Genomic DNA, 27,176 nt, shown 5'->3' on the forward strand with positions numbered 1-27,176 from the left:
CCGCTGAGCCACACTCCCAGCCCTGCTGGTTATTTTTGAGATAGGGCTTTGCTTCCTGCCTGGGCGTGCCTGTACCTGGAGAGAGATCTACCCGTGACAGGCTTTCCTGATGGCCAGGAGTACAGGTATGTACCGCCACATTCGGCTCTTTATTGAGATGGGGTAACATCATTTTTTTTTTCTTTTTTTCTGCCCAGACTATTCTCAAAAGGGCTAGGATTACAGGCCTGCGCCACGCATGGGCTTGAGCTACTTTGATACTCAGGGGCCAGGCAGGAGCTGGCATCAGCTGGGTGGGGTAGGGTCTGGCCGCTGGGAAGGGCCAGGACGGTGATGCTCTGGGGTTGGCCTCCAGCCTCCAGGCCTGGATTCAGGCAGGAGAGAGGAGGCCTCGCAGCACCAGCCTCGGCTTTGGGTGGCTTTTGTGCTCAACCCCTCTACCTCCGCTCTGCCCTCAACCCCTCGTCTGGACAAGCGTTCTGGAGAAAAGCAGGGGAGGAGGCCACGCTGGGGCAGATGCTGGAGCGGCTGGTGGAGGCAGGTGTGCGGTCACTGCCGGGAGCGGTACCGGACGGACACGTCTTGCCCGGGCTGCAGCAGGCCGAAGCCAAACCTGCCAAGGTCAAACTCGGGGATCTCGGTGTCGGCGCTGCCCAGCTCCAGGTCGAAGTGTGTCAGCAGGAGGACCACGAACCTGCAGAGAGAGGGTGTAGATGGCATCTCTGGGTGGCCAGGGCCTGGGAAGGCAGTGGCAGTGGCATTTAGGGGTGTGCTCCCCCGCAGCCTGTGTGTCTGCCAGGCCGCGAGGCAGCTCCCTAGGGGGTGGGGGGTGCAGCCCTGTTGGGAGGGAGCCCTGCGCCCCCACCCCTGTATGCACCTCACCCTGCCGGCTCCTGGCGCAGCAGGCAGCCCTCCTCCCCCCTCCCTTTCCCCAAGCCCCCACTCTAGGCCAGGGTGGTGAGATGAGAAACACACCCCCCCTCCCCCGACTTCCTCCAGGCGTGTTACAGCCTCACGTGGCAAAACCCAGCAGCGTGGTCCAACTGCTCAAGACTAGCGCTCTCTACCGCCACCTTCTGGACAAGCATCTCAGGAAGCGGCCCCGCTGCCACTGGAGATGATGTCATCTGTGTCCCCTGCCAGGCTGACAGCTTCTGCCTGCCCTTATTGCTCCCCACTGCAGGAGCACCCCAGGCCTGGGAGTGGGGCACCTTTTACTTCAGTGTCACACCATACCCTCACAGGGGCCAGAGGCAGGACCAGCACAGCGGGGTCTCTTCCCCCTTTCAATAAACCTGGGGACAAGCCGGTGCCGCTGGCTCACACCTAGCTACTCAGGAGGCTGAGATCTGAGGATCGCAGTTCAAAGCCAGCCTGGGCAGGAAAGTCCGTGAAACACTTATCTCCAGTGAATCATCAGAAAACTGGAAGTGGCGCTGTGGCTCAAGTGGTAGAGCGCTCGCCTTGAGCTGAAGAGCTGAGGGACAGCGCCCAGGCCCAGAGTTCAAGCCCCATGACTGACAAAAAAACAACAAAAATAATAAACTGGGGTAGGGAGCAGCTGCCCCCTGGACGCAGGTCACATGACCCTCCGTGGGCTTTGTTCCCTCCGTGGGCGAGGAGGATGTCCCCTTTCCAGCTCCTAGTGCAGACCTTGGAGGGCCACATCTGGATTTGAATCCTGGCACCTCCTCTAGTGGACTGCATGACCGTGATGGCAAGGGATCCAACCAGTCTAGCCTGGTTCTGACTGACAGCCACCTGGCATGGTGGTAGGGACCACCGAATACAACGAACAAGCTAAGTCACTGAAAACAGCCGTGCCGGCACCACACTGAGTGAGCGCAGGACCCATCATCCCCTTCCAGCCGCCCCAGCCCCGCAAGGCTTCGGTCTGCGGACTTCACTGGGCCTGATGATTTTTAGGCACACGTGCGCTGCTCAGCCCAGAACCAACTGTATCATGACTTTCTCTTCACTGTGGGAACAGTAAAGGCCAACCTACCCCCTGGCGCGGGGCTCGCCTGTCAATAACACAGCAACCTTCACAGCTAACAGTAAGCAAACTTGCGGTGACCAGGCAGTGGTTCGGCTCCCAGAACGTTACAATCTGTTTATCTTGACACCCCTTGGGTGTAGTTACGATCAACCCCCTCACTTCACAGTGGAGAAAACAGAGGCTCTAGGGAACCCAGCTTCTGAATACTCAAGAGACAGACGGAGCACTGGGGCAGGTGTCCTGACCCTGGGTACCTGTGGCCGTGAGCCTGGGTCTATGGCTCTTGAAACAGAATTGACGAGGCTCTCAGCCCTGGCTCCCAGCCTTGGGGTTAAAACAGCCTAGAACAAGCCAGAACAGCAAGTAGCTGCCCGTGTGTGGAGAGCTGTGGCCAGCGGGGCAGCGTGTCCAGGGCTGGTATCCCACACTACTTCTGCAGGGAAGAACCTGCTGCCAGATCTGGTTATGCCAAAAGACATCAGAAGTCTGGCTCATCACATGAACTCTTCTCATTTTTACAAGTACCACAGGTTTCTAAAGTACAAATAAATAGATTTGTGGGCAGGAGAAAGCTATCTGCTGGTTTGGCTTCAATGCCATAAAACATTTGCCCCAAGACCTCTGTATCCAGGGAGAAGCCTATCAGATGAGCAAGACAGCCCTGCCCCTGGACCACGCCCACACCTCACGCCCCTCCTCCCCCCCCCAGGCCAGGGTCAAGCCCACTCACAGCCACACCAGTGTACTGCCCCACTGCCACGCCCCTGGCCTTGCTTACTGTTTGATGCTGTAGACTGCATAGCTCTTCCCCAGGCATTGATTGTGCCCCGCTCCCCATGGCATGTTGTAATTCTTCAGCCGCTTCCCATCCTTGTAAAATTCTTTCTTCTCTGATCCATCTGGGTTCAGGAATCGATTGTATTTAAACACCTGAAATGGGAACAAGGTCCTTTTCAAACCATACTCCCAAACAAGGGTGCCCCAAGCAAACTACCTGAGGATGGAAATTACAGTCACGTCCCTGGGAGGGACGATGTAAAGGTCAATTGGTGTAGGCTAGCTGAAATCTGACAGGAAAGAATTCCTATAGCTGCCGGTTGGTGAGAAGGGACAGCTTCAGGCAGCACAGACTGTGTGGGCCTGTACACCCACCTGTGTGTGTGTGTGTGTGAGAGAGAGAGAAAGAGAGAGACCAGTGTGCTGTGTGTCAAGGAAGATATAAAAACAGCATAAAGACACTCCAAACCAGGCAACTATAGAACTGGAGAGGAAAGGATATGCTATCTTTTTTGCTTTATATATTCCTATTCTCCTATTGTATAAGTATGTGCTGTTTTTCTAACATACAATAAAACCTTTCTTTCTTCTTTTTGCCAGTCCTGGGGCTTGAACTCAGGGCCTAGGCACTGTCCCTGAGCTCTCTGTGCTCAAGGCTAGCACTCTACCACTTGATTCACAGTACCACTTATGGCTTTTTCTGTGTATTTGGTAGTGAGGAATCGAACCCAGGGCCTCATGCATAGCAGGCACTCACTCTACCACTAAAGCCACATCCCCAGCCCCCAAGAAAACTTTTTGAGTATGGGGTTGGCACGGAGTAAGAGGTGAGTGAGTGGAAGCTGGGCAGAGGGACAAATGAGGGGAGCAGCAGCTAGACTGACAGACAGGGGAGCTGGATGGATGGGTGGATGGACAGGTGGATGCTGGACATGTGGGTGGACAGAGTGATGGGTAAATGGGTGTGTCAGTGGATGGATGATGGATGTGGATGGTTGGATGGAAAATGAATGACAGATGATGAATCGGTGGGTGGGTGGAGGGATGGGTGGACAGGTGGATGGTGAATGGATGGGTGGATGGTGTGCAAATGGACGATGGAGAGGAGCAAATGTGTGGCAGCACAGGACCTGGAGTGTTAGTACGCGGCACCAAATCTGTTAGCAGTTGTGAACATTTGCTCCACCTCAAAATCTAGGAAGGAGGAAAAAACGTTGGAAACTGATGTAACGGGGAAGAGGGAGAGGAGGGAACCTCCCAGCTGCGCACTGGGAAGGCTCCAGGCATGCTAGGAAGCCATTTCCTTACATGGTCTCAAGTAACCTTCCCCCCAGGCCTCCGTCCACAGGTGAGGGAACAGAGGGGTGCCATGCAGTGAACACAACGCACGGCCGGGCTGGTCTCCGTGTCGCCCAGCACCCCACAACCCAGTCCCTCAGATGATCGGTAGCCCCTGCCATTTACCTCAGGGTCCGTGTGGATTTCTGGGTCCCTCTGGGGACTCAGGAAAGGGAAGAGGAGGAGACGGTCACCCTGGCGCAGAGAGAATTCCCGCCCATCTGCCAGGGGCAGGGCCATGTCAGCCAGGACCTCCCTGGTGATGAAGGGCGCGGCTGTGAGCCTGAGGCTCTCGTTCAGCGCACTGTCTGCAGGAGTGAGCACAGGAAGGGGTCAGCCAAGGGTGGCACGCCCCACCCTACTTTACGGAGATGAGGGGGACGTTCAGAGAGGATGTATGCCTTGCCCACAGCTACCCAGCAAGGTGGAAAAGGACAGGGGATGAAGCTGGAGCTCTGTGGTCTTCCAGCAACCCTTCCACGTGAAGGGATCCTGATCTGAAGGCAGCAAGGTGGCCACCGGTGAGGAGTCAGGATGCAGCCAGAGCAGGCCCATCCCTGGCCGCTCCTCCTGCCTGACGTACATCCTCTTTCTTTCTTTTTTGTTGGTCGGGGGCATGAACTCAAGGCCTGGCCTCTGTCCCTCAGCTCTTCAGCTTAAGGCCAGCGCTCTACCACTTGAGCCACAGCGCCACTTCCGGTTTTCTAGTGGTCCATCGGAGATCAGAGTCTCACAGACTTTCCTGCCAGGGCTGGCTTTGAACCGCACCCCTCAGATCTCCGCCTCCTGAGCAGCTAGGATGACAGGCGTGAGCTACCTGTGCCTAGCTGAGTTTACTCTTAACTGATGGAAGTAGCCTTTGATTGCCCAATCAGAGCATCCCTCTGGACCCTAATGGGCTCAGGATGGGCCAATGAGCCACACTCTTGGGAGATTAGCTAGAAATGCTGAAAGACAGGCCCTCCCTCTCAGAGCAGGCATCTGCCTTGAACTGCGGGCAACCATCCCGCCAGCCTCAGGCTGAAGGCCACCCAGTGACAAGTAGGCCTGAGACTCGGAGAGAGACGGTCAGTCCTGATAATGTTATCCAAACACCTGGGTCCACCTGTGCCTGAACACAGACCCCTCTGGACTTCTTAGTGGCCAAATCAAGAACCTTTTCCTCTTCAGCCAGTCTAGAATTTTTTTTTTCTTTTCCTTTCCCTCCTTCTCTCTCTCCCCTCCCCTTCTTCCTTCCTTCCTTTTTTGTCAGTTGTGGGGCTTGACCTCAGGGCCTGGGCGCTGTCCCTGAGCTCGTTTGCTCAAGGTTAGCACTGTGCCACTTTTGAGCCAAACCCCCACTTCTGGTTTTCTGGCGGTTCATTGGAGATTAAGAGTCTCACAGACTTTCCTGGCCAGGCTGGCTTTGAACCTCCATCCTCAGATCTCAATCTCCTGCTAGCCAATTTAGATTTTTCTATCCCTGGGAACCCACAATGCATTACAGCCATAACCTAGGGAGGCTGAGGTCGGGGCTGGGATGGGCCAGGTATCTCAGGGAGATTCCAGGTCACAGGTCACGGATGGCCTGATGTCAGCCTGGAAGAAGGCTGGGGGAACATGGGTTAGGGGCTGCTGTGGTGGTCTGGCATTCTTACCGAGCACAGGCATGCTGTCTAGAACCTTCTGTGAGAGGGTGGCCGTCTGCACTCCGGGCTGTTCTGGCCTCGTGAGGACATGCTCCAGCTCTCCACGGACGGCAGCCAGCGCCTCGGGGTTTTTGAGAAGGAAGAGCAGAAGCCAGAAGGCCGCGGGGCCCATGTTCCCCTGCACGGAGAAAGAGCTCCCGTCGTACGGCCCGGAGGGCCCAGCGGGCTGGTCTGATGAGGTCCCCGCCCTCCAAGGCCCAGGGCAAGCGGCCAGGCGGGACCAGCATTGTCTCAGCCTCAGGCCACGGCAAAATCTGACTGGCACTTTGGGGGAGACAGCAAAGTGAGCTTGCTGAATAGGACTACAGTTAAGTCTGGGGACGCTGTTCCTTGTCCTGGCCCCTGGCCTCTACCACGTGACAGTAGCTCCAGAGGAGGCCCCGGGTCCTGCCCAGTCCAGGGGGGCACCAGCCACAGACGCAAGGTAGCCCAGAGTCAGGTGCAAAGAACAGAGCAGCAGTGCAACAAGCAGCAGGCCTCACCCAGCAAACCCACGGGGCCAGGATGGGGAGGAGAGATGCCAGGGGTGGAGCTGAGTTTGCCCAGCTGGACCACAGGTAGACCAGCCACACCCACAGCCCTGTGAGCCAAACCCACCGGGTTTCATAGATGCTTGGTACGCAACAGTAGCTAACCGATACACTATCTCAGTGCGGTGTCATACCCCACACTTCCTCCTGGGCCTCACTTCACAAGTCTACCGGTCACTCCAGGGGCGACTGGAGGAAGACACAGAAGCTACCAATAACAGTGGATCTCACACGTCTCAACAGACACATAATTAGGACAATCATGGACTGTCTGGCTCCCAGGCTTGACTTGGCTGGACATGCCTCTATATGTGTGTGTGTGTGTGTGTGTGTGTGTGTGTGTGTGTGTGTCGGGGCTTGCACTCAGGACCTGGGCACTGGTCTCAGATTGTTTTGCTCCATCACTTGAGCCACAGCTCCCCTGCTGGCTTTTTGGTGACTAATTGGAGATGAGTCTCATAGTCATTCCTGCCTGGGCTGGCTTTGAACTGTGATCCTCAATCTTTATCTCCTGATAGCTAGAATTATAGGCATGAGCACGGGCACCCAGCTTAGACATGCTGGTAGTAAATATTTTACCCTCAGCACACCTGCGCACCCAGATGAGGGTCAGCGTCAGTTCAGGGGAAGGTTTCTGTCTATCCTAAGTGACTACTCATTCAATTATAATAATGGAATATTAAATCTTCATTAAATGCCGTATTTACCCAGTAATTTCCTCACAGACATAATTGCGCGCATGCCAGGAAGTTAATCACAGTGCACTGTAACTGTAACACAAGCTCTGTCTGTATCCATGGAATCCTCAGGAATGCATGAGGACTACAGGGCTGTGGCCAGGACCCAGGGAGGCAGGAGACCAGCCCCACTTGTGCAGGGAGAGAGACGTAGAATGGTTTTTTGAAAAAAGACAAGTGAGAGCATGAGAGTTCAAGGCCCAGTACTGGCTCACACACACACACACACACACACACACACACACGCGCGCGCGCGCGCGCGCGCGCGCGCGCACACACACACAATGGATTGCTTAGTGACCAGCAGTGACATGACAAATGCTCACAATACAATATCAAGCCAAATAGAAATGGTGCATAATTTTAACCTACAGAAGAAAAACATAGAAAAGGCTGTGAAGACAGAAAGGCACCAGAGCACTGGCGGCAGTAAGGTGATTCATTTTTGTTTTGCTTCTGTTTGTGGGTTGGTTGGTACTGGGGTTTGAACTCAGGGCCTGGCATCTGTCCTGCCTGTTTGCTCAGCCAGTGCTCTACCACTTGAACAAAGTCACCACCCCAGCTTTTTTATGATGTTTGTGGAGATAGAATCTCAAGGATGTCTCTTCCCAGGCTGGCTGCAAACTGCAATCCTCCAGATCTCAGATTCTGGGCATGAGCCACTGATCTGTCTTGCTTTATCTCCTGTGAATTTTAGGGGTTGAATTTTCTTGTCTAGTAAGTCTACCAAGTGAGTTCCATTATCAGAACTTTTACTAAGAAGGAGAAGAAAATGTTCCCAGGTGTCTGCCCAGTGGCAGGGCTGACACTTGCTAAACACACATCTGTGTCCTTTTGGGAACTGGGACTCGCAGACAGCCTTAGATAAGCTGGAAAAAACCCAGGCTGAAAGCAGACAGAGTCGGGTTCAAATCCCAGCAAGAACTTCTGTAAATCTGGCCAGGCAACCCCCCCTCGGAGCCTCAGGCCCCCCTATATCACAGCAGGGGTACAGCAGAGCCCACTCCTGAGTGGCCACGGGGCTTCCGGGACATACCAGTGGAAACCACTATAGGAAGCCACTGCAGCACGGCAGGAGGGTCAGACACAGCCGAGCAACCACCCACCACACAGACGCATGTCATCATGCAGGCAGGAGGGATGCCAGATTTCTCTTGTGGGGCCTTGCCTCAGTTTACCCAGGAGGTTGTTTTCATCTAACCTTATTCCCTCCTGCTGCAGACACACTGACCAGTTCTGCCTTTGCCCTGGAGTGGCTGGCCTCCAGGGGGCGCTCATTGGCACTTCCCCCACCTTGTTGCCTCTTGGTTGTATTGGCTGGGGATGAATACACCTGCCCACACTCACAAAGACAGAGCGTGAGGTCCTGCGTTCAAGCCCTAAAACCAGCACACGCACATGCACACACACACCCCAAGAGGAGAAAAGGAAAGAATTGGAGAACCAAGATAAGGTGTATACAAGAGTTCATTAAACTATGTCTGTGCCTGTAACCCTAGCTACTCACGAGGCTGAGATCTGAGGATGGCGGTTCGAAGTCAGCCCAGGCAGAAAAGTCCCTGTAAGACTCTTATCCTCCAATTAACCACCCAAAACCCAAAAGTGGTGTTGTGGCTCAAGTGGTAGAGCACTAACTTTGGGCAGAGACTCAAGGACAGTGTGCAGGCCCTGAGTTCCAGCCCCACAACCAACAACAACAAAAGGGCTGGGCATGTAGCTCAGTGGTAGAGTGCTTGCCTAGCATGCATGAAGCCCTGGGTTTGATTCCTCGGTACCACATACACAGAAAAAGCTGGAAGTGGCACTGTGGCTCAAGTGGTAGAGTGCTAGCCTTGAGCAAAAACAGCTCAGGGACAGTGCCCAGGCCCTGGGTTCAAGCCCCAGAAGTGACAAAAGAAAAACAAAAACTATTTATAAAAATTGGCTATCCAGGGGCTGGGAAGGTGGCTCAGTGGTAGAGCGCTTGCCTTGCATGCCTGAGGCCCTGGGTTCAATTCCTCAGCACCACATAAGCAAAAAGATAAAAGCTGGAAGTGGCGTTGTGGCTCAAGTGGTAGAGCGCTAGCCTTGAGCTGAAGAGCTGAGGGACAGAACCCAGGCCCAGAATTCAGGCCCCACGACTGAACCTCCTCCCCCCCAAAAAATTGGCTATCCATTTGAATACCAGTTGAATGGCTGGCCTGCCCCTGATTGGGTTGTACACTGCAAACAGGAAAAGGCCTGGCTGACGGGGCTGTGTGCACAGATGGGGGCAGGGCCGGTGGGGCCGTGTGCACAGGCCACGCCCACACAGCCCAGCACAGCCCAGACACATACACACAAGCTCATGGGTCTACCTGCCCCCATGCCCATGAATGCCACCGCCACGCATGCTCCCAGGTGTGCGTCACACACCTGCATGCACCCCCACGCCCGTGCCCACCTGTGTGGCCCAGAGCTGCAGCACCAGCGTCCGCGCCTGCATCTCCTCCGATACCCCCATCTCCTCCAGGTGCCCGAGGTAGCTCTCCAGCCAGCTGCTCCTGTGGGCGCGGAGGGCCAGCCGGGCCGGGGACAGCAGCTTCCACAGGCGGCCTTTGGCACTGCGTGCTTGGTCCTTATCCCCTGTGGGTCAGCGCACAGGAGTGGGGGTCACACGTGCACCCCCACCCAGCGGGGCAGCCCCACCCTGGCCTCCATTGAGGCCACGGCTCTTCGGGGTGTCGCTCTGTGGAGGTGCAAGACCCAGTACCAGCACTCATGCACACACATAAACCCATACACACACACACACACACCCCAAGTTGTCTTTGCAAACCCTGGAGGTTTGGGTCCTAGAGAGCCAGGAACACAGGGCAGAGACACCCCCATTGCAGATTCTAAGATTTTGAAGTCTTAAATTTTGTCTATAAAATGTATTAGAGTGCATCCTAGGACTCTGATTCTTTCCTAAAAGTAAGTTCAAGTGCCATGTTTGTCCCCACCTTTCTTAGCTTCCGGAAGGCAAGTGTAGACACATCTGTGTCTCACGGGTTCTGGGCTCCGGTGCATACCGGACGCTGCCCTCACAGGACCCCCCCCCCATGGGATGCTTCACAGCTGCGGTCTGCTTTTCGAGGACGCAGGATTTATTGATTAGTCCCCACTGTGGATGTTTACGGAGCTTCTAGCTTTGTGCCTCTGCACCAAGGGCCAAGCGTATCTGCTTGGAGCTCAAGCACGCAGTGTCCCCAGTTCTTTGGTAGGGTGTGCCCACTTGGCTTTTCAGCTGCCCACGACCACAGGGTCTGGGAGCTGCTTTGCTCCCATCTCTGCCTCCAACGGAGGGAAACTGTCCTCTGACACTGCCACCTGCTGTCCACACTGGGAAGTGCAGCCTCCCTAGACCTGGCTCTGGGATAATGGAGGGGCTCTTTGCATCTGCCCAGACACTGGAGGAAGGCAGTGGAGAAGCCTAACCTCTCCTGAGGACACAGCTAGCACGGGGATGTTGAAAATGCGTAACGCACAGGATTTACACGCAAGCAAAATTCCCATGTTGCTGCTGAGGCCTCTGCGAAGGGACATCAGCTCTGAGCCTCAGTTTCCCTATCTACAAAGCCAGTACTGCCATGCCAGCCTGCCAACGACGATGGCAGAATTTTATTGGGTAGTGAATTGTCTCTAGAAAGACAAGAGACAGAGACGGTTCACAGAGAAGAGAGGCAAAATGCACTTTATCACAGTGGTTGACAGGTGGACAGAAAGCCAGATGCCCTGTTCTGCCCGTAGAACTGGTGAAGGCTGAAGGGTTGCTAATGAGGGCAGGAGGAATGACCAGACGCAGCCTGCCAGATCACAAAGAACATCTTCTGGGCGGGGAGGTTGGGGGAGATGGGGAGACCCCTTCACTAGAGGTGAGCATATGAACAGCTCTGTGACTTTGGAAATGAGGTGACAGGGGCTAAAACAAAAGTTTTAATATGTCTGGTACAGTGGTGTACCCCTGTAATCTTGGCACTCAAGACATGGAGGAAAGATGGTCATAGGTTTCAAACCAGCCTGAGCTACACAAAATCTAAACACAAAGGCTGCCGAGCATGGGACTCACACTTTAAATACCAGCGACTCACAAGGCTGGGCTCTGAAGATCATGGTGGAAGCCGGCCTGGCCAGGAAAGTGTGAGAATCTTAATTCCAATGAACCAGCGAAAAGCTAGAAGTGGAGGTTTGGGTCAAGTGGTAGAGTGCCATCCTTGATGGAATGCTCAGGGTCAACATCTAGGCCCTGAGTTCAAACCCCCCAGGACCAGTACACACACACACACACACACACACACACACCTAGGGACACAGCTCAGTAGTTAAATGTTTGCCTAGCACAAATAGCACATAAGACCCTTGTTTCCATACTTATACATTTAGAAAACTTTCCTGGGGCTGGGAAGGTGGCTCAGTGGTAGAGCGCTTGCCTTGCATGCATGAGGCCCTGGGTTCGATTCCTCAGCACCACATAAATAGAAAAAGCCTGAAGTGGCGCTGTGGCTCAAGTGGTAGAGCGCTCGCCTTGAGCTGAAGAACTGAGGGACAGCGCCCAGGCCCAGAGTTCAAGCCCCACGACCAACCAAAAAAAAAAAATCTTTTGACTTGGCAAACCTACTTCTAGGAAACTCAGAGAGAAAAAAAAAAGCACAGGGAAGTGGTACTGTGGCTCAAGTGGTAGAGTGCTAGCCTTGAGCTGAAGAGCTGAGGGACAGCGCCCAGGCCCAGAGTTCAGGCCCCATGACTGACCATTAAAAAATAAAGTAACAAGAAATAAAAGCACAGTAGAAAAGATTAGCTCAATGGATTGCCTTATTAGAGAAAACAAAGGCAACACAAATACCTACCAGAGGGAGATGGCTGGCTAGATTTGGCCCAGCCACGCCAGGGCTAGAAAGACACAGCATTTCTACATTAATTCGCATTATTCATGTTGCTGGATGAGTAAGAACTCCTGGTTCACCTGCAAAGAGGGAGTAGCTCTACTTCTCCACCTGCCTGTCATCCGCAATTGATTTCTTTTGTCTCCCCACCCTCACATCAGTAATTGATTTCTCTTGTCTAACCGTTCAGGCTCAAGCCTCTAAAAGATGTGCTGACAGGAAGGATCCACAGCTGGTCTTAGGTCAAAGAAATCCAGGTAGCAAAGAGCAGGTATAGTCGCGTCCCATATCCTGGGACAGACTCGGCGCCTGTGTTTATGTAAGTGTGCTCAGCTACAAGTTCTGGGTGACATTACTGTGGCAGGAGGAAGAGGAGGCGGATTGCTGATTTCTTTCTCAATGTCAGGAGTGTCTCTGTGCCAGCCAAGCGAATGTGGAAAGACAGAACACCCCTGGCTCAGAGGGAATCGTGCGTGTGGAGCTTACCCACAGACAGGGAGCCGCGGGCCAGCTTGGGGAGCAGCAGGTCGAGCTGGCGGAACGCCTGGAAGACGTCGGCCGAGTGGGCGCGGTCCTGGGCCTGGCTGCGCTCCGTCTGCGGCACGGCCTCCACTCCATACAGAGTCAGGTAGCCGGCCCTGGGGGGCAGCGGCACGTCAGGGCCCCGCTGGGGACACGGTTTCCTCCAAGGGCTGCCCGTCACCCGAGGGGCAGCTGCTGCCGCATGCCAGGGACGGCTGTAAATGAACTCGACAAGAACCCGTCCCGGCCCCACAGTGGTGACATGGGGTCTGGACCAGGCTGACCACTGCGCACCCGCTGTGCACCCTTGCACAAGGGACTTCCGCTCTGCCTCAGTTTCCACGTCTGTCACATGGCTCCACCCAGGCCTTCCTGGGTGGCGTCTGCTGGGCTGGGTTGGAAAGGCCTGGCTGAGGATAAGCCTGGGTCTCCAGGTCCCTGGGGATGCGGGGTCAGGGCACGTGGGTCAGCGTGTGCAGTGTGACATGATCCGGGTGATCATGCTGTGACCTCCGGCTGACCGGCCTGCGGGACCATCCGCTACAGGGGAGACCCTGGTCCACTGGGGCAGACAAGAGTCCTCTGCCCTCTGGCTGACTGGCTGGGGTGCCAGGGAGAGAGTGGGGAGGAGGAGGAGGAAGAGGGGTGGGGCACAGCGGTGCCTGGAGCCACAGCATCCGCCCTGGCCCGGGGCGCTGGGCCTCTCCCAATCCACCGGGAGGGCGGGGCCTGCGGGAGAAAGTCACTCCAGCTCTCCAGCCCAGACCCACCCAGAGACCCCAGGCAGGGGTCCCCGGGAGAGGCCCTCCCAGCTGGGGTGCAGAAAGCAGGAGGGAGGGAGGCCGGGTGCAGAGGGGCCTGTCTAGTCGCATCTGACCCCACCCCTGTGGGGCAGGCACATAGTAGGCCTGCAATAAATGTTGGAAGGGTGTGCGGGTGGATGCACACATGAACCAGTAGATAGTCGGTAGATGTGTGTACAGACAGGACAGGAAGCTGACACCTGGCCCCAGCCCCGCCAGCCACCCCGGCAGGAGCTGGGCCGTGTCTGCCGCCTTTCAGATGGGTTCCTAGGGGCTTCCTGAGGCCCTGAGCTCTGTGACTCTACACTGTTTCCCTATACATCTACTTAAATTCACTCAGCGGAGTCAGGCATTGGTGGCTCACCAATAAGAGCAGAAATGGAGCTGTAGCTCAGAGGTAGAGGGCTAGAATTGAGCAAAAAAGCTCAAGGACCTAGGTGCGTGTGCGCGTGCATGCACACGCACGCACACACACACAAAACCTCAGTGTGGTTGTCAGTGGATGCTGACGCCAGGTCAATACCACATATGGCCCCTAGGTGGCGCCAGGCGCCACAGCGCTGGATGGAGCAGGCCAGGGGAAAGCCTCAGGGTGGACAGATCTGGAGGACCCGGTGCTGGCGGCAGCCACAGAGGCTGGACAAGACAGGCAGGAGCCCCTGGCCAGTGGGAGCGGCATTCCTGGGCAAGGGAACAGGCACTGAGGACTCCCGGTGTGAGCGCGGCTGGCCTGGGGTGGCAGGTGGCAGGTGGCAGGACCGGGGCAGGGGGCACCTGAGTGAGGTTGGAAGGTTCCGGTGGCAGCACCTCGCAGAGCTGCTGTGGACACGAGTCCTGTTCACCCACACCCCACGCCCCAGGCCAGCTGCCCTCCACGCCTAGACATGCTATTCGGGTCTGGGGGAGGGGACCCGTGTGTGCACTGCTGCTCACCCCAGCCACTGAAGGGCATCCCCACGGCTCCTCCCTCACGGCCTCGCCAGGCTCCCGCCAGCCTCCACCCCAGCAGCCTCCCCGCAGGCCCCAACGTGGGGTCACAAGCTACCCACAGTTCCACCCTCCCCGGGATCCGGACCACCACAGCCCAGAGGGCCTTTCAGGCCAGCAAGGGTGACCGCCCCCCCCAGGTCACCTTATCTCAAAAGGTAAGCTCCAAAGCCTCCACAGCTTTGAGGCTGGGTGAGACTCTGCATTCCCCAACCTCAGCTCCACCCTGCCCCGCCCCCCGCAGGACGTGTCAGCCACGCCCCTCCCCCCCCCTTTCCTATCCCAGGGCTTTTGCCCTTCCTGTTCCTCAGCCTGGTGGGCACACCACCCTTAGGCAGGTCTCTGCTTTGAAGCTGGGCTCTCAGGGCGCTCCACCCGCATTGTGTGGCTGAAAGCAACCCCACATGCCAGCCCCGCTGCAGGTCATCACCCTCAGACCAGGGCTCACGGCCAGCCTTGTTTCCCCGGAATCCCTGGGGCCCCAAACAGAGCAGGGGTGCAGGGGATGTGATCGCAGGAAAAGGCACTCTGGAGTCCTCAGCCCCTCCTCGATCTCTGGGTGACCCACAGTGGGCGGCTGCCTTTCAGTTCGGCTGGGTGTGGGGACGTGGCGGGCGTGGCACGCGGCATCTCCAGCTGTGCCCCACCCCGGAGCCCTCAGGCTCCCCTGGCCCTGCCCAGGGTGGCACAGGTGCAGAGGCCCAGCCCACCTGGGGACGGCCCCGGGCTCACCTGAGCAGGCAGCCGTAGGAGAGCTCCAGCAGGCCGGTCTCGCGCCAGCCGTCTGCCTCCCCAGGGCCGCCCAGCAGGACCGTGCGGAGGTTGGCGTACATGGCTTCCGTGAGCGCCTGCAGGTCTCGGTGGAGGAGCGTCCTGAGGTCAGCAACGAAGAGGAGTGGTCAGCCCTTCAGCAAAACCACAAATACCTCCCTCCCCAAACCGTCAGCGGCCCAGAGCTCAGCTTCCCGCGGGGCACAGGGCCGAGGTGAAGACCAGGTTACGTAAGAGGGCTTGAACCTACGTCCTCCACGGGGCTGCTGGAGTCAGCCATCAAGCTAAGCAGAAAGACGTCATTTCACAGGATTAAAAGTTACTTCTTAGTAGGCACCAGTGGCTCACACCTGGCATCCTAGCAACTCAGGAGGCTAAGATCTGAGGATCACGGTTCAAAGCCAGGCCAGGCAAGAAGATCCATGAGACTCTTATCTCCAATGAACCACCAGAAAACTGGAAGTGGTGCTGTGGCTCAAGTGGTAGAACGCTTGCCTTAAGCACAAAGAGGCTCAGGAACAGCACGCAGGCCCTGAGTTCAAGTCCCAGGACCAGCAAAAACGGAGAAACAAACCTGCTGCGGAGCCACGCACAACTGGCCCAGGGCTCGACTCCCCACAGAAAGAAGGAGGTGCGTCCCTGCCCCCCCGCCCCGTGCTCCCCTCCCCAGCCACTCACGGTTTCATCCTGGCCTTCTCGTCACTGGGGTTATAATGAGGAAGCTGCACATCGAAAATCCTCTCCATGAGGAAGACAGCGTAGGCGTGGAAGTCCAGCCTGGTGCGCGGCTCCCACACCACGGCGTCGTAGGAGTGCGGGTCCAGGAGCACGGTGACGTACCTGCCCCCCACCAGAACCTGCGGGAGCAGCCGCCACGAACAGCCGCAGCGGCCAGCGGTCACACACCCATGCCGGGACACACCAGGCAGCAGCACAGTGCCAGGGCCTCTCACGAGGCAGGAGGGGCTGGAGTGAGGCCTGGAGAAGGGGAGCGGTGGGCCCAGGTCTCCCCACAGGAGGCCCCAGAGCCAGGGCTGCTGGATTTCAGCATCTTTTCAAGTCAAAGGCTTCGATCTTTAGCACCCACTCCCAAACACAGACCATCGCTCTGCTGGTGGTGGCTGCCACGTCTCCAGCATCCCCAAGAACAAGAGTTTGCCTACGGCCGCAGGTGGATGTCATGTATATCATGGAGGTATAATGGATCAATGGATGAATGGATGGTGGGTGAGTGGATGGGTAGATGGATGATAGAGGGATGATGGATGGATGGATGGTGTGTGTCACTGGATGACAGATGGATGGATGGATGGATGGATGGGTGGATGGATGGATGGTGGGTGAAAGGATGGATAAGATCTATAGATTTATGGATGGATGGATGATGGGTGGAGGGATGAATGATGGGCATATGGATGTATGGTAGGTGAATGGATGGATAGGAAGATGTACAGATTGATGAATGGATGATGAATGGATGGTGGGTGAGTGAATGGATAGATAGGAAGATGTATAGATTGATGGATGGATGAAGGATGGATGGATAGATGGATGGATGGATGGTGGGTGAGTGGATGGGTGATGGATGGGTGGATGGATAATGGATGGATGGATGGATTCTTTTTTTTTGGGGGGGGGGTCCGGTCGTGGGGCCTGGGTGCTGTCCCTCAAGGCTAGCGCTCAGGGCCACTTCCGGCTTTTTTTTTTGCTTATGTGGTGCTGAGGAATCAAACCCAGGGCCTCAGGCTTGCAAGGCAAGCACTCTACCACTGAGCCACCTTCCCAGCCCTGGATGGATGGATTGATGGTGGGTGAGTAGATGGATGGATAGGAAGATGTATAGATGGATGCGTGGATGGATGAAGGATAGATGAATGGATGGATGGATGGTGGGTGATGGATGGGTGGATGGATAATGGATGGATGGATGATGGATGGATGGATGGATGGTGGGTGAGTAGATGGATGGATGGATAGTGGGCGAGTGGATGGATGAAGGATAGATGAATGGATGGATGGATGGTGGGTGAGTGGATGGGTGATGGATGGGTGGATGGATAATGGATGGATGGATGATGGATGGATGGATGGATGGTGGGTGAGTAGATGGATGGATGGATAGTGGGCGAGTGGATGGATGAAGGATAGATGAATGGATGGATGGATGGTGGGTGAGTGGATGGGTGATGGATGGGTGGATGGATAATGGATGGATGGATGATGGATGGATGGATGGATGGTGGGTGAGTAGATGGATGGATGGATAGTGGGCGAGTGGATGGATGGACAGGAAGATGGATGGATGGTGGGTGAGTGGATGGGTGGATGGATGATGGATGGATGGATGATGGATGGATGGTGGGCGAGTGGATGGATGGACAGGAAGATGGATGGATGGTGGGTGAGTGGGTAGATGGATAGGAAGATGGACGGATGATGGATGGACGGACACTGAAGGACCTCACAGCTCCATGGATGCGGTCCATGGCACTGAGAGGCTAGACATCAGTGATGTTGAACGTGTGGTTAGGCTGACTGCCCAGGAAGGGTGGCAGGTGGCAGTCAGGGAGCTGTGTGGGGGACGGGGCTCCCCTCCGCTCTTCCTCTCCCCCCGGGGCAGGACTCACAGTGAAGATGTCTCCATGCTTCTCCTTCATCCTGCTCAGGAAGCTGGCGGCATCTTTTCCAAACTCCAGGGCGTGGCCCAGCCAGGGGATGCTGCCCAGGTCCAGGGGAGGCTCACCAGGACGCCTGGAAAAGCCACCACATTTAGCACCACTTGTAAAAGCAAAGGAGGGGTGCAGCGCAGGCCTGGGGGCGGTCAGGGCACACTGCAGAGAGAAGACCCTGAGCAGAGAGGGAGGGAGGGCGGCACGTGGAAATGGAGAGCTTTCTAGGAGAGGGGGCACAAGGGCAAAGGCCCTGCGGTCGGCCCGTGGGCGTTCACAGAGCAGCGAGGAGGCTCAGGGGAACAGAGGGAAGCAGGGGAGACGAGAGCTAGTGCCCAGCGCGCCAGCACGGGCCGGTGGCCCGGATGGGTGCGGCCACCTCCCTGCAGGGGTGAGGTGGACACAGTTCTGAGCCCACCCAGACCCAGGTTTTGGTGGTTGCATGCTCATGGTCCCGGCCTTGGGGGACGAGGGAGAGGGGCTGGGCAGCAGAGGAAGATGGCTGCCGTTTGGCGCTCTGGTCTGGAGGCCCTGGGTGCGGGGAGGCCGGGCTGTGGGGGGCATTCCCGACAGGGGGCCCTCTGTGAGAACAGCTGTGCTGGCCCCGGACGCCGCTGCCGGCAGGAGCCCAACCCCGAGCCCGCTCCACCCCACCACACACGGCCCCGCCGTCCACCGACAGGGCAGGACACAGGCTTTCTCCTCACGGGGCTCAAAGGGAGAGTGGGCGCCGGTAGCTCACGCCTGTAATCCTAGCTACTCAGGAGGCTGAGATCTGAGGATCGAGGTTCAAAGCCAGCCTGGGCAGCAACGTCTATGAGACTCTTAATCACCAATGAACCACCAGAAAACCAGAAGTGGCGCTGTGGCTCAAGTGGTAGAGCGCTCGCCTTGAGCTGAAGAGCACAGGGACAGCGCCCGGGGCCAGAGTTCAAGCCCCACGACAGACAAAATAAAATAAAATAAAATGTGCCAAGGAGACTCAATCTGTGCGGGCTCTGGGAAGGAAGGGATGCCGCCCTGGACGCCCGATCGGCTGCCTCCTTCCTCCCACGGCAGGGGCTCTCCACGCCTGACCCTGGGCCTGCCTCGCCCAGCCCCACGTCCCCCCCTCACCCCAAGGACCAGAAGGGACCAAGGACACCACAGGCAGGGCCCCGCAACCGCCTCATGTTGGGGTGGGGTGGGGCTGGTGCTCAGAGACGCCTCAGGGGCCCCAAAGCCAGGCTGGGACCCTGCCACGCTCCCTGGCATGAGAAAACCCTGTGTGGGGCGGGCGGTGAGCAAGGTGGTCTCCCCGCAGCAGGGGACAGGGTGAGGGCACGGGACGGGCACAGATGGGGCTCAGGGCAGAGCAAGCAGAGCCTGGCTCACACACTACCAGGAAATCAGCGAGACTGGCAGATAACGAAGAGCGGGCTCCCCAACAGGCAGACAATGCCCTTCACTTTAAGATGAAAGATGGGCGCGGGCGGCTCACGCCTGCCATCCTAGCTACTCGAGAGGCTGAGATCTGAGGCTCAGGGTTCAAAGCCAGCCTGGGCAGGAAGTCCGCAAGACTCTTCTCTCCAGTGAAGCAGTTAAAAACAGAAGTGGGCTGGGAAGGTGGCTCAGTGGTAGAATGAAGCGTCGCTGTGGCTCCAGTGGTAGAGCGCTCGCCTTGAGCTGAAGAGCGCAGGGCCAGCGCCCAGGCCCAGAGTTCAGGCCCCAGGACTGGCACAAAAATAAAATAAGATTGAAATGAAGGACAAGGCGGAGCACGCGGCCCAGCGGGCAGAGGCCCTGGCCCACCCCTGGTATTGCAAATAAACCAGAAAAGTGGACAGAGGATCCCCAGGCAGCTCTCCAGAGACGAGCGAGGCGTCCGGCGAGCGCGCGGGGGCCGTGGCCGCGCCGTCAGCGGGAAGACCGCAGCACTGCCCCCTGTGCTGGGGAGGGGAAGGGGCGCCCCGCAAAACGTCACGGGGGGGGGGGGGCCTCCAAAACCAGTGTGCCAGTCCCTCAAAGGGTTAAAGGCAGTTCCTGCGTGACTTGGCAATGTGCCCCCAAGAACTGAAAACATCTGTTCATGCAAAAATCTCCTACACCCCCGGACGTGGAGTGGGAGCAGCCCACTCAGAGACAAACCGGCTCTGACGGCGAGTCACAGCGAATATGGCGCGTCCAGGCCGAGGAACGTTACTCAGCCAGGAAAAGGAATGACGTGACCATCCTCAAGACATGGAAACTGAAAAGAGCCAGAGACGCAAGGGCACGCAGCACGAGTCCATCCGCGGGGAGTGTCCACGGTGGGAGAGCCACAGACAGGAAGGGACTCCAGGTGGCCAGGCTGAGCGGGGTGACGCAGCGGGGAGACTGACGGCCAATGCCTGGGTCAGAGTTTCATTTCGCGAGGAGTCGATGAAAGTATTCGGATCCTCCCCGAGGAGAGGCCAGGTGAGCAGAGTCCTGGAGGACAAGAGGAGGATACTCTGGAAGTGTGGGGGGGAGAGCGCCGGCAGAGGGCAGCACGTGCAAAGGCCCTGGGGCGGGAGATGGTTTCAAGAGTGAGAGTGTGCGGTGAGATGTAGGCAGGGAGACTGGACATGATCTTCAGATGTCATGAAGGCTGGGGGGAGGGGCTGAAGGCCCGGGGAGCAGGCCTGGCCTCTGTCCCCCCACTTCCAGAGCAAAGGCTCCATGGGGTCCAGCAGCTCCGGGGCGTTGGCTCCTCTCCCGCCTCCTGCCTCCAGTGTCTCATCCCTCTGTGGTCCCAGCATCTCCTCAAAGTGGGGCAGCGGTGGACAGGAGAGCGCAGCCAGGTTTGAGGGGCAGGGCTGGGGAAAGAGGGGAGCAGACCCAGGAACCAAGGGGGGTGTAGGAGAAGTACCCCTGTGCCCCGCCTCTGACCTGCCACTCACAGCCACAGACGGGCAAAGCCAGAGCACCGTGCTCCTGGGAGTGCCAGGCCCTCCTCCCGTCTCCTCCTGTGCGTGTGTGCATGCACACACACGCATGCATGCACACACACGCGCGCGTGCTGGTCCTGAGGTTTGAACTCTGGGCCTGGACACCATGCCTGAGCTTTTGTGCTCAAGGCTGGTGCTCTACCCCTTGAACCACAGCTCCATTTTCAGCTTTTTGGTGGTTCATTAGAAAAAAGCATCTCATGGATGTTCCTGGTTTCAAACCATGATCCTCAGATCTCAGCATCCCGATCAGCTGGGATTACAGGCGTGAGCCACCAGCACCCAGCTTTCCCTGTGTTTGGCAGGCCCCGGTAAGACGGCTTTTCTGTCATGGGCAGAGCGGGGCACACAGGGGCCGGATCTGTGCACGCAGGTCCAAGCCGCAGCTGCTGGCTTCCAGCCCTGCGTGTCCCGCTGGCTGCTCCGCTTCTCCCGGCCTCCGTGGCTTGATCTACGACAGGGGAGTGACCACAGCCTGGCCGTCGCCACTTGGTCCCAGGTCACCTCTGGTAGACTTCGCGGATGAGGGAAACAGGCGCAGAGCGATTTCAGAGGCCGTCCACAGCACGACCTGCCCCGGGCAGCGGGGCTGGGGGGGGGTCCCTTCGCCCCGGGCAGCGGGGCTGGGGGGGGGTCCCTTCGCCCCGGGCAGCGGGGCTGGGGGGGGGTCCCTTCGCCCGGGCAGCGGGGCTGGGGGGGGGGTCCCTTCGCCCTGGCAGCCACTCCCCCCCTCCCTCCCGCACAGGTGTTATTTCTGGCAAGCTGCTGCTCTCCCCACACAGGCCAAGGCGGCTGGGACAAAGGCAGGAAGCCGGAGCCCGGGCGCCAGACCCCCACGGGGCGGGCTCCCCCAGGCCAGGACGGAGAGCCAGCCGGAGGCCTCGCATTCCAGGCTGACTCAGCCTGCGGCGGCCAGAGGCGCTATTTGGGGCTGCGGTCTCTGGCCCCCACACTTTCACTGTCTTTGGCCAGGGCATGGAGGAAGGAGGGCGGGTGGGCGGGCAGGCAGGCAGGAGGGAGGGAAGGAGGGAGGGGTGGCAGGCCAGATCCTCCCACCTCTCCCTCCTATCCCGCGCTCCAGCTCAGACCCCAAGCTACTCCCCAGCCATTCCCCCTGGGGGAGGGAGGAAGTGGAGGTGGCCCCCCTGGGGCCTGGACTCTGGCTGTGTGCTGCAGGGACAGTCCTCCAAACCCTTGGACCGTGCAGGCTACATAGCAGGTGTGTAAATGATGTGTGTGTGTGTGTGTGTGTGTGTGTGTGTGTGAATAGACTGCATACATACACAGTGGGTGTTCAACAAGCAGGCCCATCCCCAGAGCCACTCAGAGGGCTAAGGGAGCAGAGGGCAGGAACAGCTCCTCCGGCTGCTGTGCTGTGCTGCTCCGCTGTGTTGCCCACCCTCTCTGTTCAATAGCTCCCACTCAGCACAGGCTCTCCGGCTCCAGCAGGGGGCTGGTTTCTGCTGAGCTCTGTTAGGGCAAACTGAACTACCTAAGCTGCCCTCGGCTCCCCAGGACTCGCGTCCCTCGACCCTGGCCACCGCCGTCTGCTGGGCAGGAAAACACACAAGGCCCCTCCAGCAATGGGTTTTGTTTTCCTGCTTTGAAATAGTGCAGTTGAGATCATTTCTTATCCAGGGAGGAAAACCCAGCCGTGGGAGGTCAGGGTGGGGGAGGCCCAGCAGAGCAGATCCCACCAAAGTGTGGCCAGGTTACCTCCTCCCCGCCAGAAGCGGGAAAGGTGGGGCTTGGCATCTGGAACTTTGCTCAGCCCCATTCCCGGCTTCATCCAGGTGCTGCTGCTGCAAGGAGACCTGGGCATCCTGCATCCTGCAGGTGCGCAGCCCACGTCACTGTGACCTCCACATCCGGGCACCCACCACACAAGCCCAGCGCTCGGTGTGGCCAGAGGCTGGCATGGAAGACAACTGCCACCACTCATTTCAGACTACACTTGGGGAAACTGAGGCCAGAAAAGCCAGAAGACAGTCGCTGGTACCCACAGAACAAATCACGACCCCACTGGGCCCAGAAAAGAGGCTCCTGCCGCTCAGAGCCTCGGGCTCCCCACCCACACGGCTCGCCCAAGCACAGCTGCCGAACGGGCCTCCCACTCCTGCTGTGACTCTGGAAGTTTGACTGTGGGGGCTGCAGCTGCAGCTCAGCGTGAGAGCTCTTGCCTCGTGTGCTCAAGGCCCTGGGTTCCAGTCTCAGTGTAGAAAGATGATCGATATATAAAGATAAAACAATGCAAAGACTTGTTTTTAGAGGGCAGGTGTGGTGGTGCACACCTGTAATCCTCAGCACTGAAGAGATAGACGCAGGAGTGATCAGAGTGGAGGCCAGCCTACACAGTAAGACCAGGCTCAAAAAAAAGGGAGGGGGCCGGGAGTGTGGCTCAGTGGCAGAGTGCATGGAGCCCTGGGTTCGATTCCTCAGCACCACAGACACAGAAAAAGCCGGAAGTGGTGCTGTGGCTCAAGTGGGAGAGCACTAGCCTTGAGCAAAAGAAGCTGAGGGACAGCGCCCAGGCCCTGGGTTCAAGCCCTGGGACTGGCAAAAAAAAAACAAGTTGGGACTGATGGAAAGATGTCACTGACCAGGAAGTACCAGACTCAGAACCTGACCCATGCAATTGTAACCACTCTGCACGACTACTTTATAATGTTTTTTAAAAAGAAGGAAGAAAAACATTGAGTTTCAACTGGAAACTGAGTAACACTAAGAATCTTTTTTATCCTCAGGCAGGGTATGAGACTGAGATTGTCACTGTTCTTTCTTTCTTGTTTTTAAATGAAAGTTTTGAAATAATTCAGAGAACGAATACCACATCTTTTAACAACACCACATTCTTAACAACGTTAGTGGTTCTGAGATCATGGAAAGGGTACACGAGAGCTCTTACATGATCATTTTTCTGCACCGTTGAAAGTTTCATAGCTGAAATTTTACAGATTGGGGGCGGTAGTACTGGCTTTGTACTAGAGGCTGGAGTGATCTCTCTGCCCGAGCCCAGCCCTCTGCTGGCTATTTTGGAGAGGAGTCTTGTGGATTTCTCGGCACAGGCTGGCTTCCAACTATCATCCTCAGATCTCAAACTTCAAGGAGCTGAGGAGCTGATCCTGGGCCTGAACTCTGGGCCTGGGATCTGTCCCTGAGCTTCTTTTGCTCCAGGCTAGCGCTCTACCACGTAGAGCCACAACACTTCTGGCTTTTTCTGGGTACCTTATTGGAGACAAGGCTCTCAGGAACTTTCTTGCCCAAGCGGGCTTTGAACCATGATCCTCAGCTCTCAGCCTCCTGAGTAGCAAGGATGACAGGCATGAGCCATGGGTGCCTGACAAATTCTTTTTTTTTTTTAATGGTGGAGGCAAAAGCACAGTTGCTGATGAACTGGAGGGGTGTCTTTGTTTGTTTGTTTTTTACTGGGGTCAGCATAGATTTCAAGGCTGGCTGGCCGAGGAAGGTTCTCTTTTCTGTTTGAGACAGGCCAGGCTGGCCTAGGTTGCTCAAGTGCTGGGATTAGACTGCACAGGGCCGATGTGCAGTCTACTTCCTGTGGGGGTCTTGGAAAGGTCACTTCTCATCTTGGAGCCTGGGCTGTGAGGCAGGGGAGATGAACATGGCCCTGGGCGTGATCAGGAGAAAGGAATGCAGGCAGGAGGGAGGGTCTTGCCTACAATCAGCCTAACTGGAGCATTCGCCACACAGCATGAAGTCATCCACCTCTTCCCAACACCCAAGCATCCGCCCTTCTAGAAACAGAAGCACCTACTGCCCAGCCATGGTGGCCACGTGTGTCTAAGACGCCCGGGTTCAAATCACCACTGCAGTGTCACGGAACAGGGAGGATTCGTTTCTTCCCAGGAATTAAAAATGCTTACAGCCCAGACTTTTCATGGGGGCTGACCTTGAGCAAGTGGCTTGGTTCTCAGGGTCTGTTTCCTCCTCTGTAGAGTGGAGGTGACCCAGTGTCCCCTAGACAAGTTGGGACCTAAATTGGGATCCCGGGGTCCATACTGCAGTCCCCCCAGCCGCCAGGGCTCCCATTCCATTCCTCGCCCCATGGCCCTTGCTGGCTCTCCACAGGAATAAAAAAGCAAAGCCAAGGCCCACTCCCACGAAAGCAGGCTCTCTGGCAGGCTTTAGCAAGAATTAGCCCAAACAAGGCTCAAGGGCAGTTCCTTCTGACCTGCTTGCTGTCATTACCCTCGTCCTCACTGTAAAAACTGGGAAACTGAGGCAGGCCGCAGTCACTTGAGCCGTATTTCCAGAGGGTGGGAACTCCAAAAGCAATGTTTCCCAGAATCTGTGAACTTCCTGGCTGCCTCCCTGACTCCCACGTCCCTACCCCCAGGCCCTGAAGGAAGGCGGTGGCCCAAGGAGTAAAACCTCTAAAGCACTGGAAACAACCAAAAACATCCGTTGGAGGGACATGAATAAAAAGGAACACGTAACTCAGCCGGGTAGGGTGGTGGCCCGCCTGAGGTCCCAGGCAGGGGGCAGAGACAGGAGCTGGAGCAAAGATAGTTTGACTCTGTCTCAAAAAACAAAAGGAGAGAGTGGAGGAGCGGCTCTTGTGGTGGAATGTCTGCCTTGCAAGCAGAGGGTCCCGAGTTCAAACTCCCATGCTGCCAAGGGAAGAAATCGGCAACATTCAAATTGTGGGATATTCTTACAGAAGATCAGAACGGATCAGATCATGAAGGAGTGGGAACAGATGTCAAACCTAACATCTACAGAGAGGCAAGCAAGCGAACGGAAAACTTACACTTCTCTGCGCAGTGTCAGAGAAGCCCATGGCTTAGAGAAACATCCAGTCCTTCAGGAGGAAAGTGATCTCTCTTTCATCTTCCTTCCTTCCTTCCTCCCTTCCTCCCTTCCTCTCTCTCTTCTTCTGTCTTTTTAATACAAATGTGAGACAGCTTTAAGTCCACCTGAGTTTGGGGACTGAAAGAGGACAGTGAGCCTATTGTTTTGAAAATTCAAACAACATGTTGTTTGGCAATTAAGTCCTCCACATTTCTGGAACTCTCAGGCACTCCTATGTGAACACACGCACACTCACACTCACACACATTCTCACACTCACACTCACACACACTCACACGCTCTCACTCACACACACACACTCGCACACTCACACACACATTCTCACACATTCACACACGCTCTCACACACGCTCATACACTCGCACACACTCGCACTCACACTCTCACGCACTCTCATAATCACACACGCACACGCACATTCTCACACGCACTCTCTCACACACGCACACTCACAGCACTCTCACACTCACACACACTCGCACACACTCGCACTCACTCTCCCACCCTCGTGCCCCGGGCAGTGATCTGAGGGGAAGGCAGGTCTAATCCACCGGGGCGGCGCCGGGCCGGGGTCGGTGCGGAGCGGCCGGCGGAGCCTGCGCGGAAATGCGGGCACCGCGCACCGTGGAGGAAGGTTCGGGAAGCCCGTGCTGTCCTCGCGGCTGCGAGCGGGCTGCACCGGGGCGTCCTCGTCTCGAACAAAGGCTCGGGCGGGCTCCGTGCTCCGGGCCCCGGGCTCCGTGCTCCGTGCTCCGTGCTCCGTGCTCCGGGCTCCGTGCTCCGGGCCCCGGGCTCCGGGCTCCGTGCTCCGGGCTCCGTGCTCCGTGCTCCGGGCCCCGGGGTCTGGGCTCCGTGCTCCGGGCTCCGTGCTCCGGGCTCCGTGCTCCGTGCTCCGTGCTCCGTGCTCCGGGCCCCGTGCTCCGGGCTCCGTGCTCCGGGCTCCGGGCTCCGTGCTCCGGGCCCCGGGCTCCGTGCTCCGTGCTCCGGGCCCCGTGCCCCGGGCTCCGTGCTCCGGGCCCCGGGCTCCGTGCTCCGGGCCCCGGGCTCCGTGCTCCGGGCCCCGGGCTCCGTGCTCCGGGCTCCGGGCTCCGTGCTCCGGGCCCCGGGCTCCGTGCTCCGGGCCCCGGGCTCCGTGCTCCGGGCCCCGGGCTCCGTGCTCCGTGCTCCGTGCTCCGGGCCCCGTGCCCCGGGCTCCGTGCTCCGGGCCCCGGGCTCCGTGCTCCGTGCTCCGTGCTCCGGGCTCCGTGCTCCGGGCCCCGGGCTCCGTGCTCCGGGCTCCGGGCTCCGTGCTCCGGGCCCCGGGCTCCGTGCTCCGGGCGCGGGCAGGCTGGCGCGGCCACGTCTCCCGCCGGCCGGGCCCCAGGGGCTCGGGCGCCCGCGGCGGGCGGGGTGGACGCGGGGCGCGCGGGCCGGGCGAGGCCGCCCTCCGCGCCGCTCGGCCCCGACCCCCGCCCGACCCGCGGTGGCGCGCTGCGGGCCGCGCGGGGCCGGGGTCCCGGCGCAGGTCGCGCCCGACGGGGGCGGAAGGGACCCCGGCCGGCCGGGCCCGGCGCGGGCACGCGGGCGCCCCCCGAGCGGCCGGGCGGCAACACTCACCGCGTCCGCCGGCGGGTCAGCAGCAGCAGGAGCAGCAGCAGGGCGGCCAGGAGGCCGAGCAGCGCGGCCCAGGACATGGCAGCGGCGAAGGCGCG

General features: G+C 57.9%; 1 protein-coding gene across 2 annotated transcripts; it reads right to left on the reverse strand.

Annotated features, from left to right (window-relative positions):
• On the reverse strand, positions 1 to 27,176 carry Ptgis (prostaglandin I2 synthase). 2 transcript variants are annotated; one of them, XM_042702183.1, is made up of 11 exons: positions 27,082 to 27,162; positions 17,663 to 17,786; positions 15,714 to 15,892; positions 14,997 to 15,137; positions 12,443 to 12,590; positions 10,436 to 10,439; positions 9,492 to 9,673; positions 5,752 to 5,920; positions 4,241 to 4,422; positions 2,778 to 2,929; positions 1 to 694 (listed from the first exon to the last, which is right to left on the reverse strand). In XM_042702183.1, exons 1-11 carry the CDS (start codon positions 27,156 to 27,158, stop codon positions 550 to 552), a joined length of 1,503 nt encoding a protein of 500 aa, XP_042558117.1. In that variant the 5' UTR covers positions 27,159 to 27,162; the 3' UTR covers positions 1 to 549. The 2 variants fall into 2 exon arrangements, with proteins under 2 accessions (XP_042558117.1, XP_042558118.1); XM_042702184.1 differs by lacking the exon at positions 10,436 to 10,439 and having other exon boundaries at positions 12,439 to 12,590; positions 27,082 to 27,176.

Source organism: Dipodomys spectabilis, unplaced genomic scaffold (assembly GCF_019054845.1).
Source record: "Dipodomys spectabilis isolate Male_0828 unplaced genomic scaffold, ASM1905484v1 ptg000317l, whole genome shotgun sequence".
In the NCBI taxonomy this organism is placed as follows: domain Eukaryota; kingdom Metazoa; phylum Chordata; class Mammalia; order Rodentia; family Heteromyidae; genus Dipodomys; species Dipodomys spectabilis.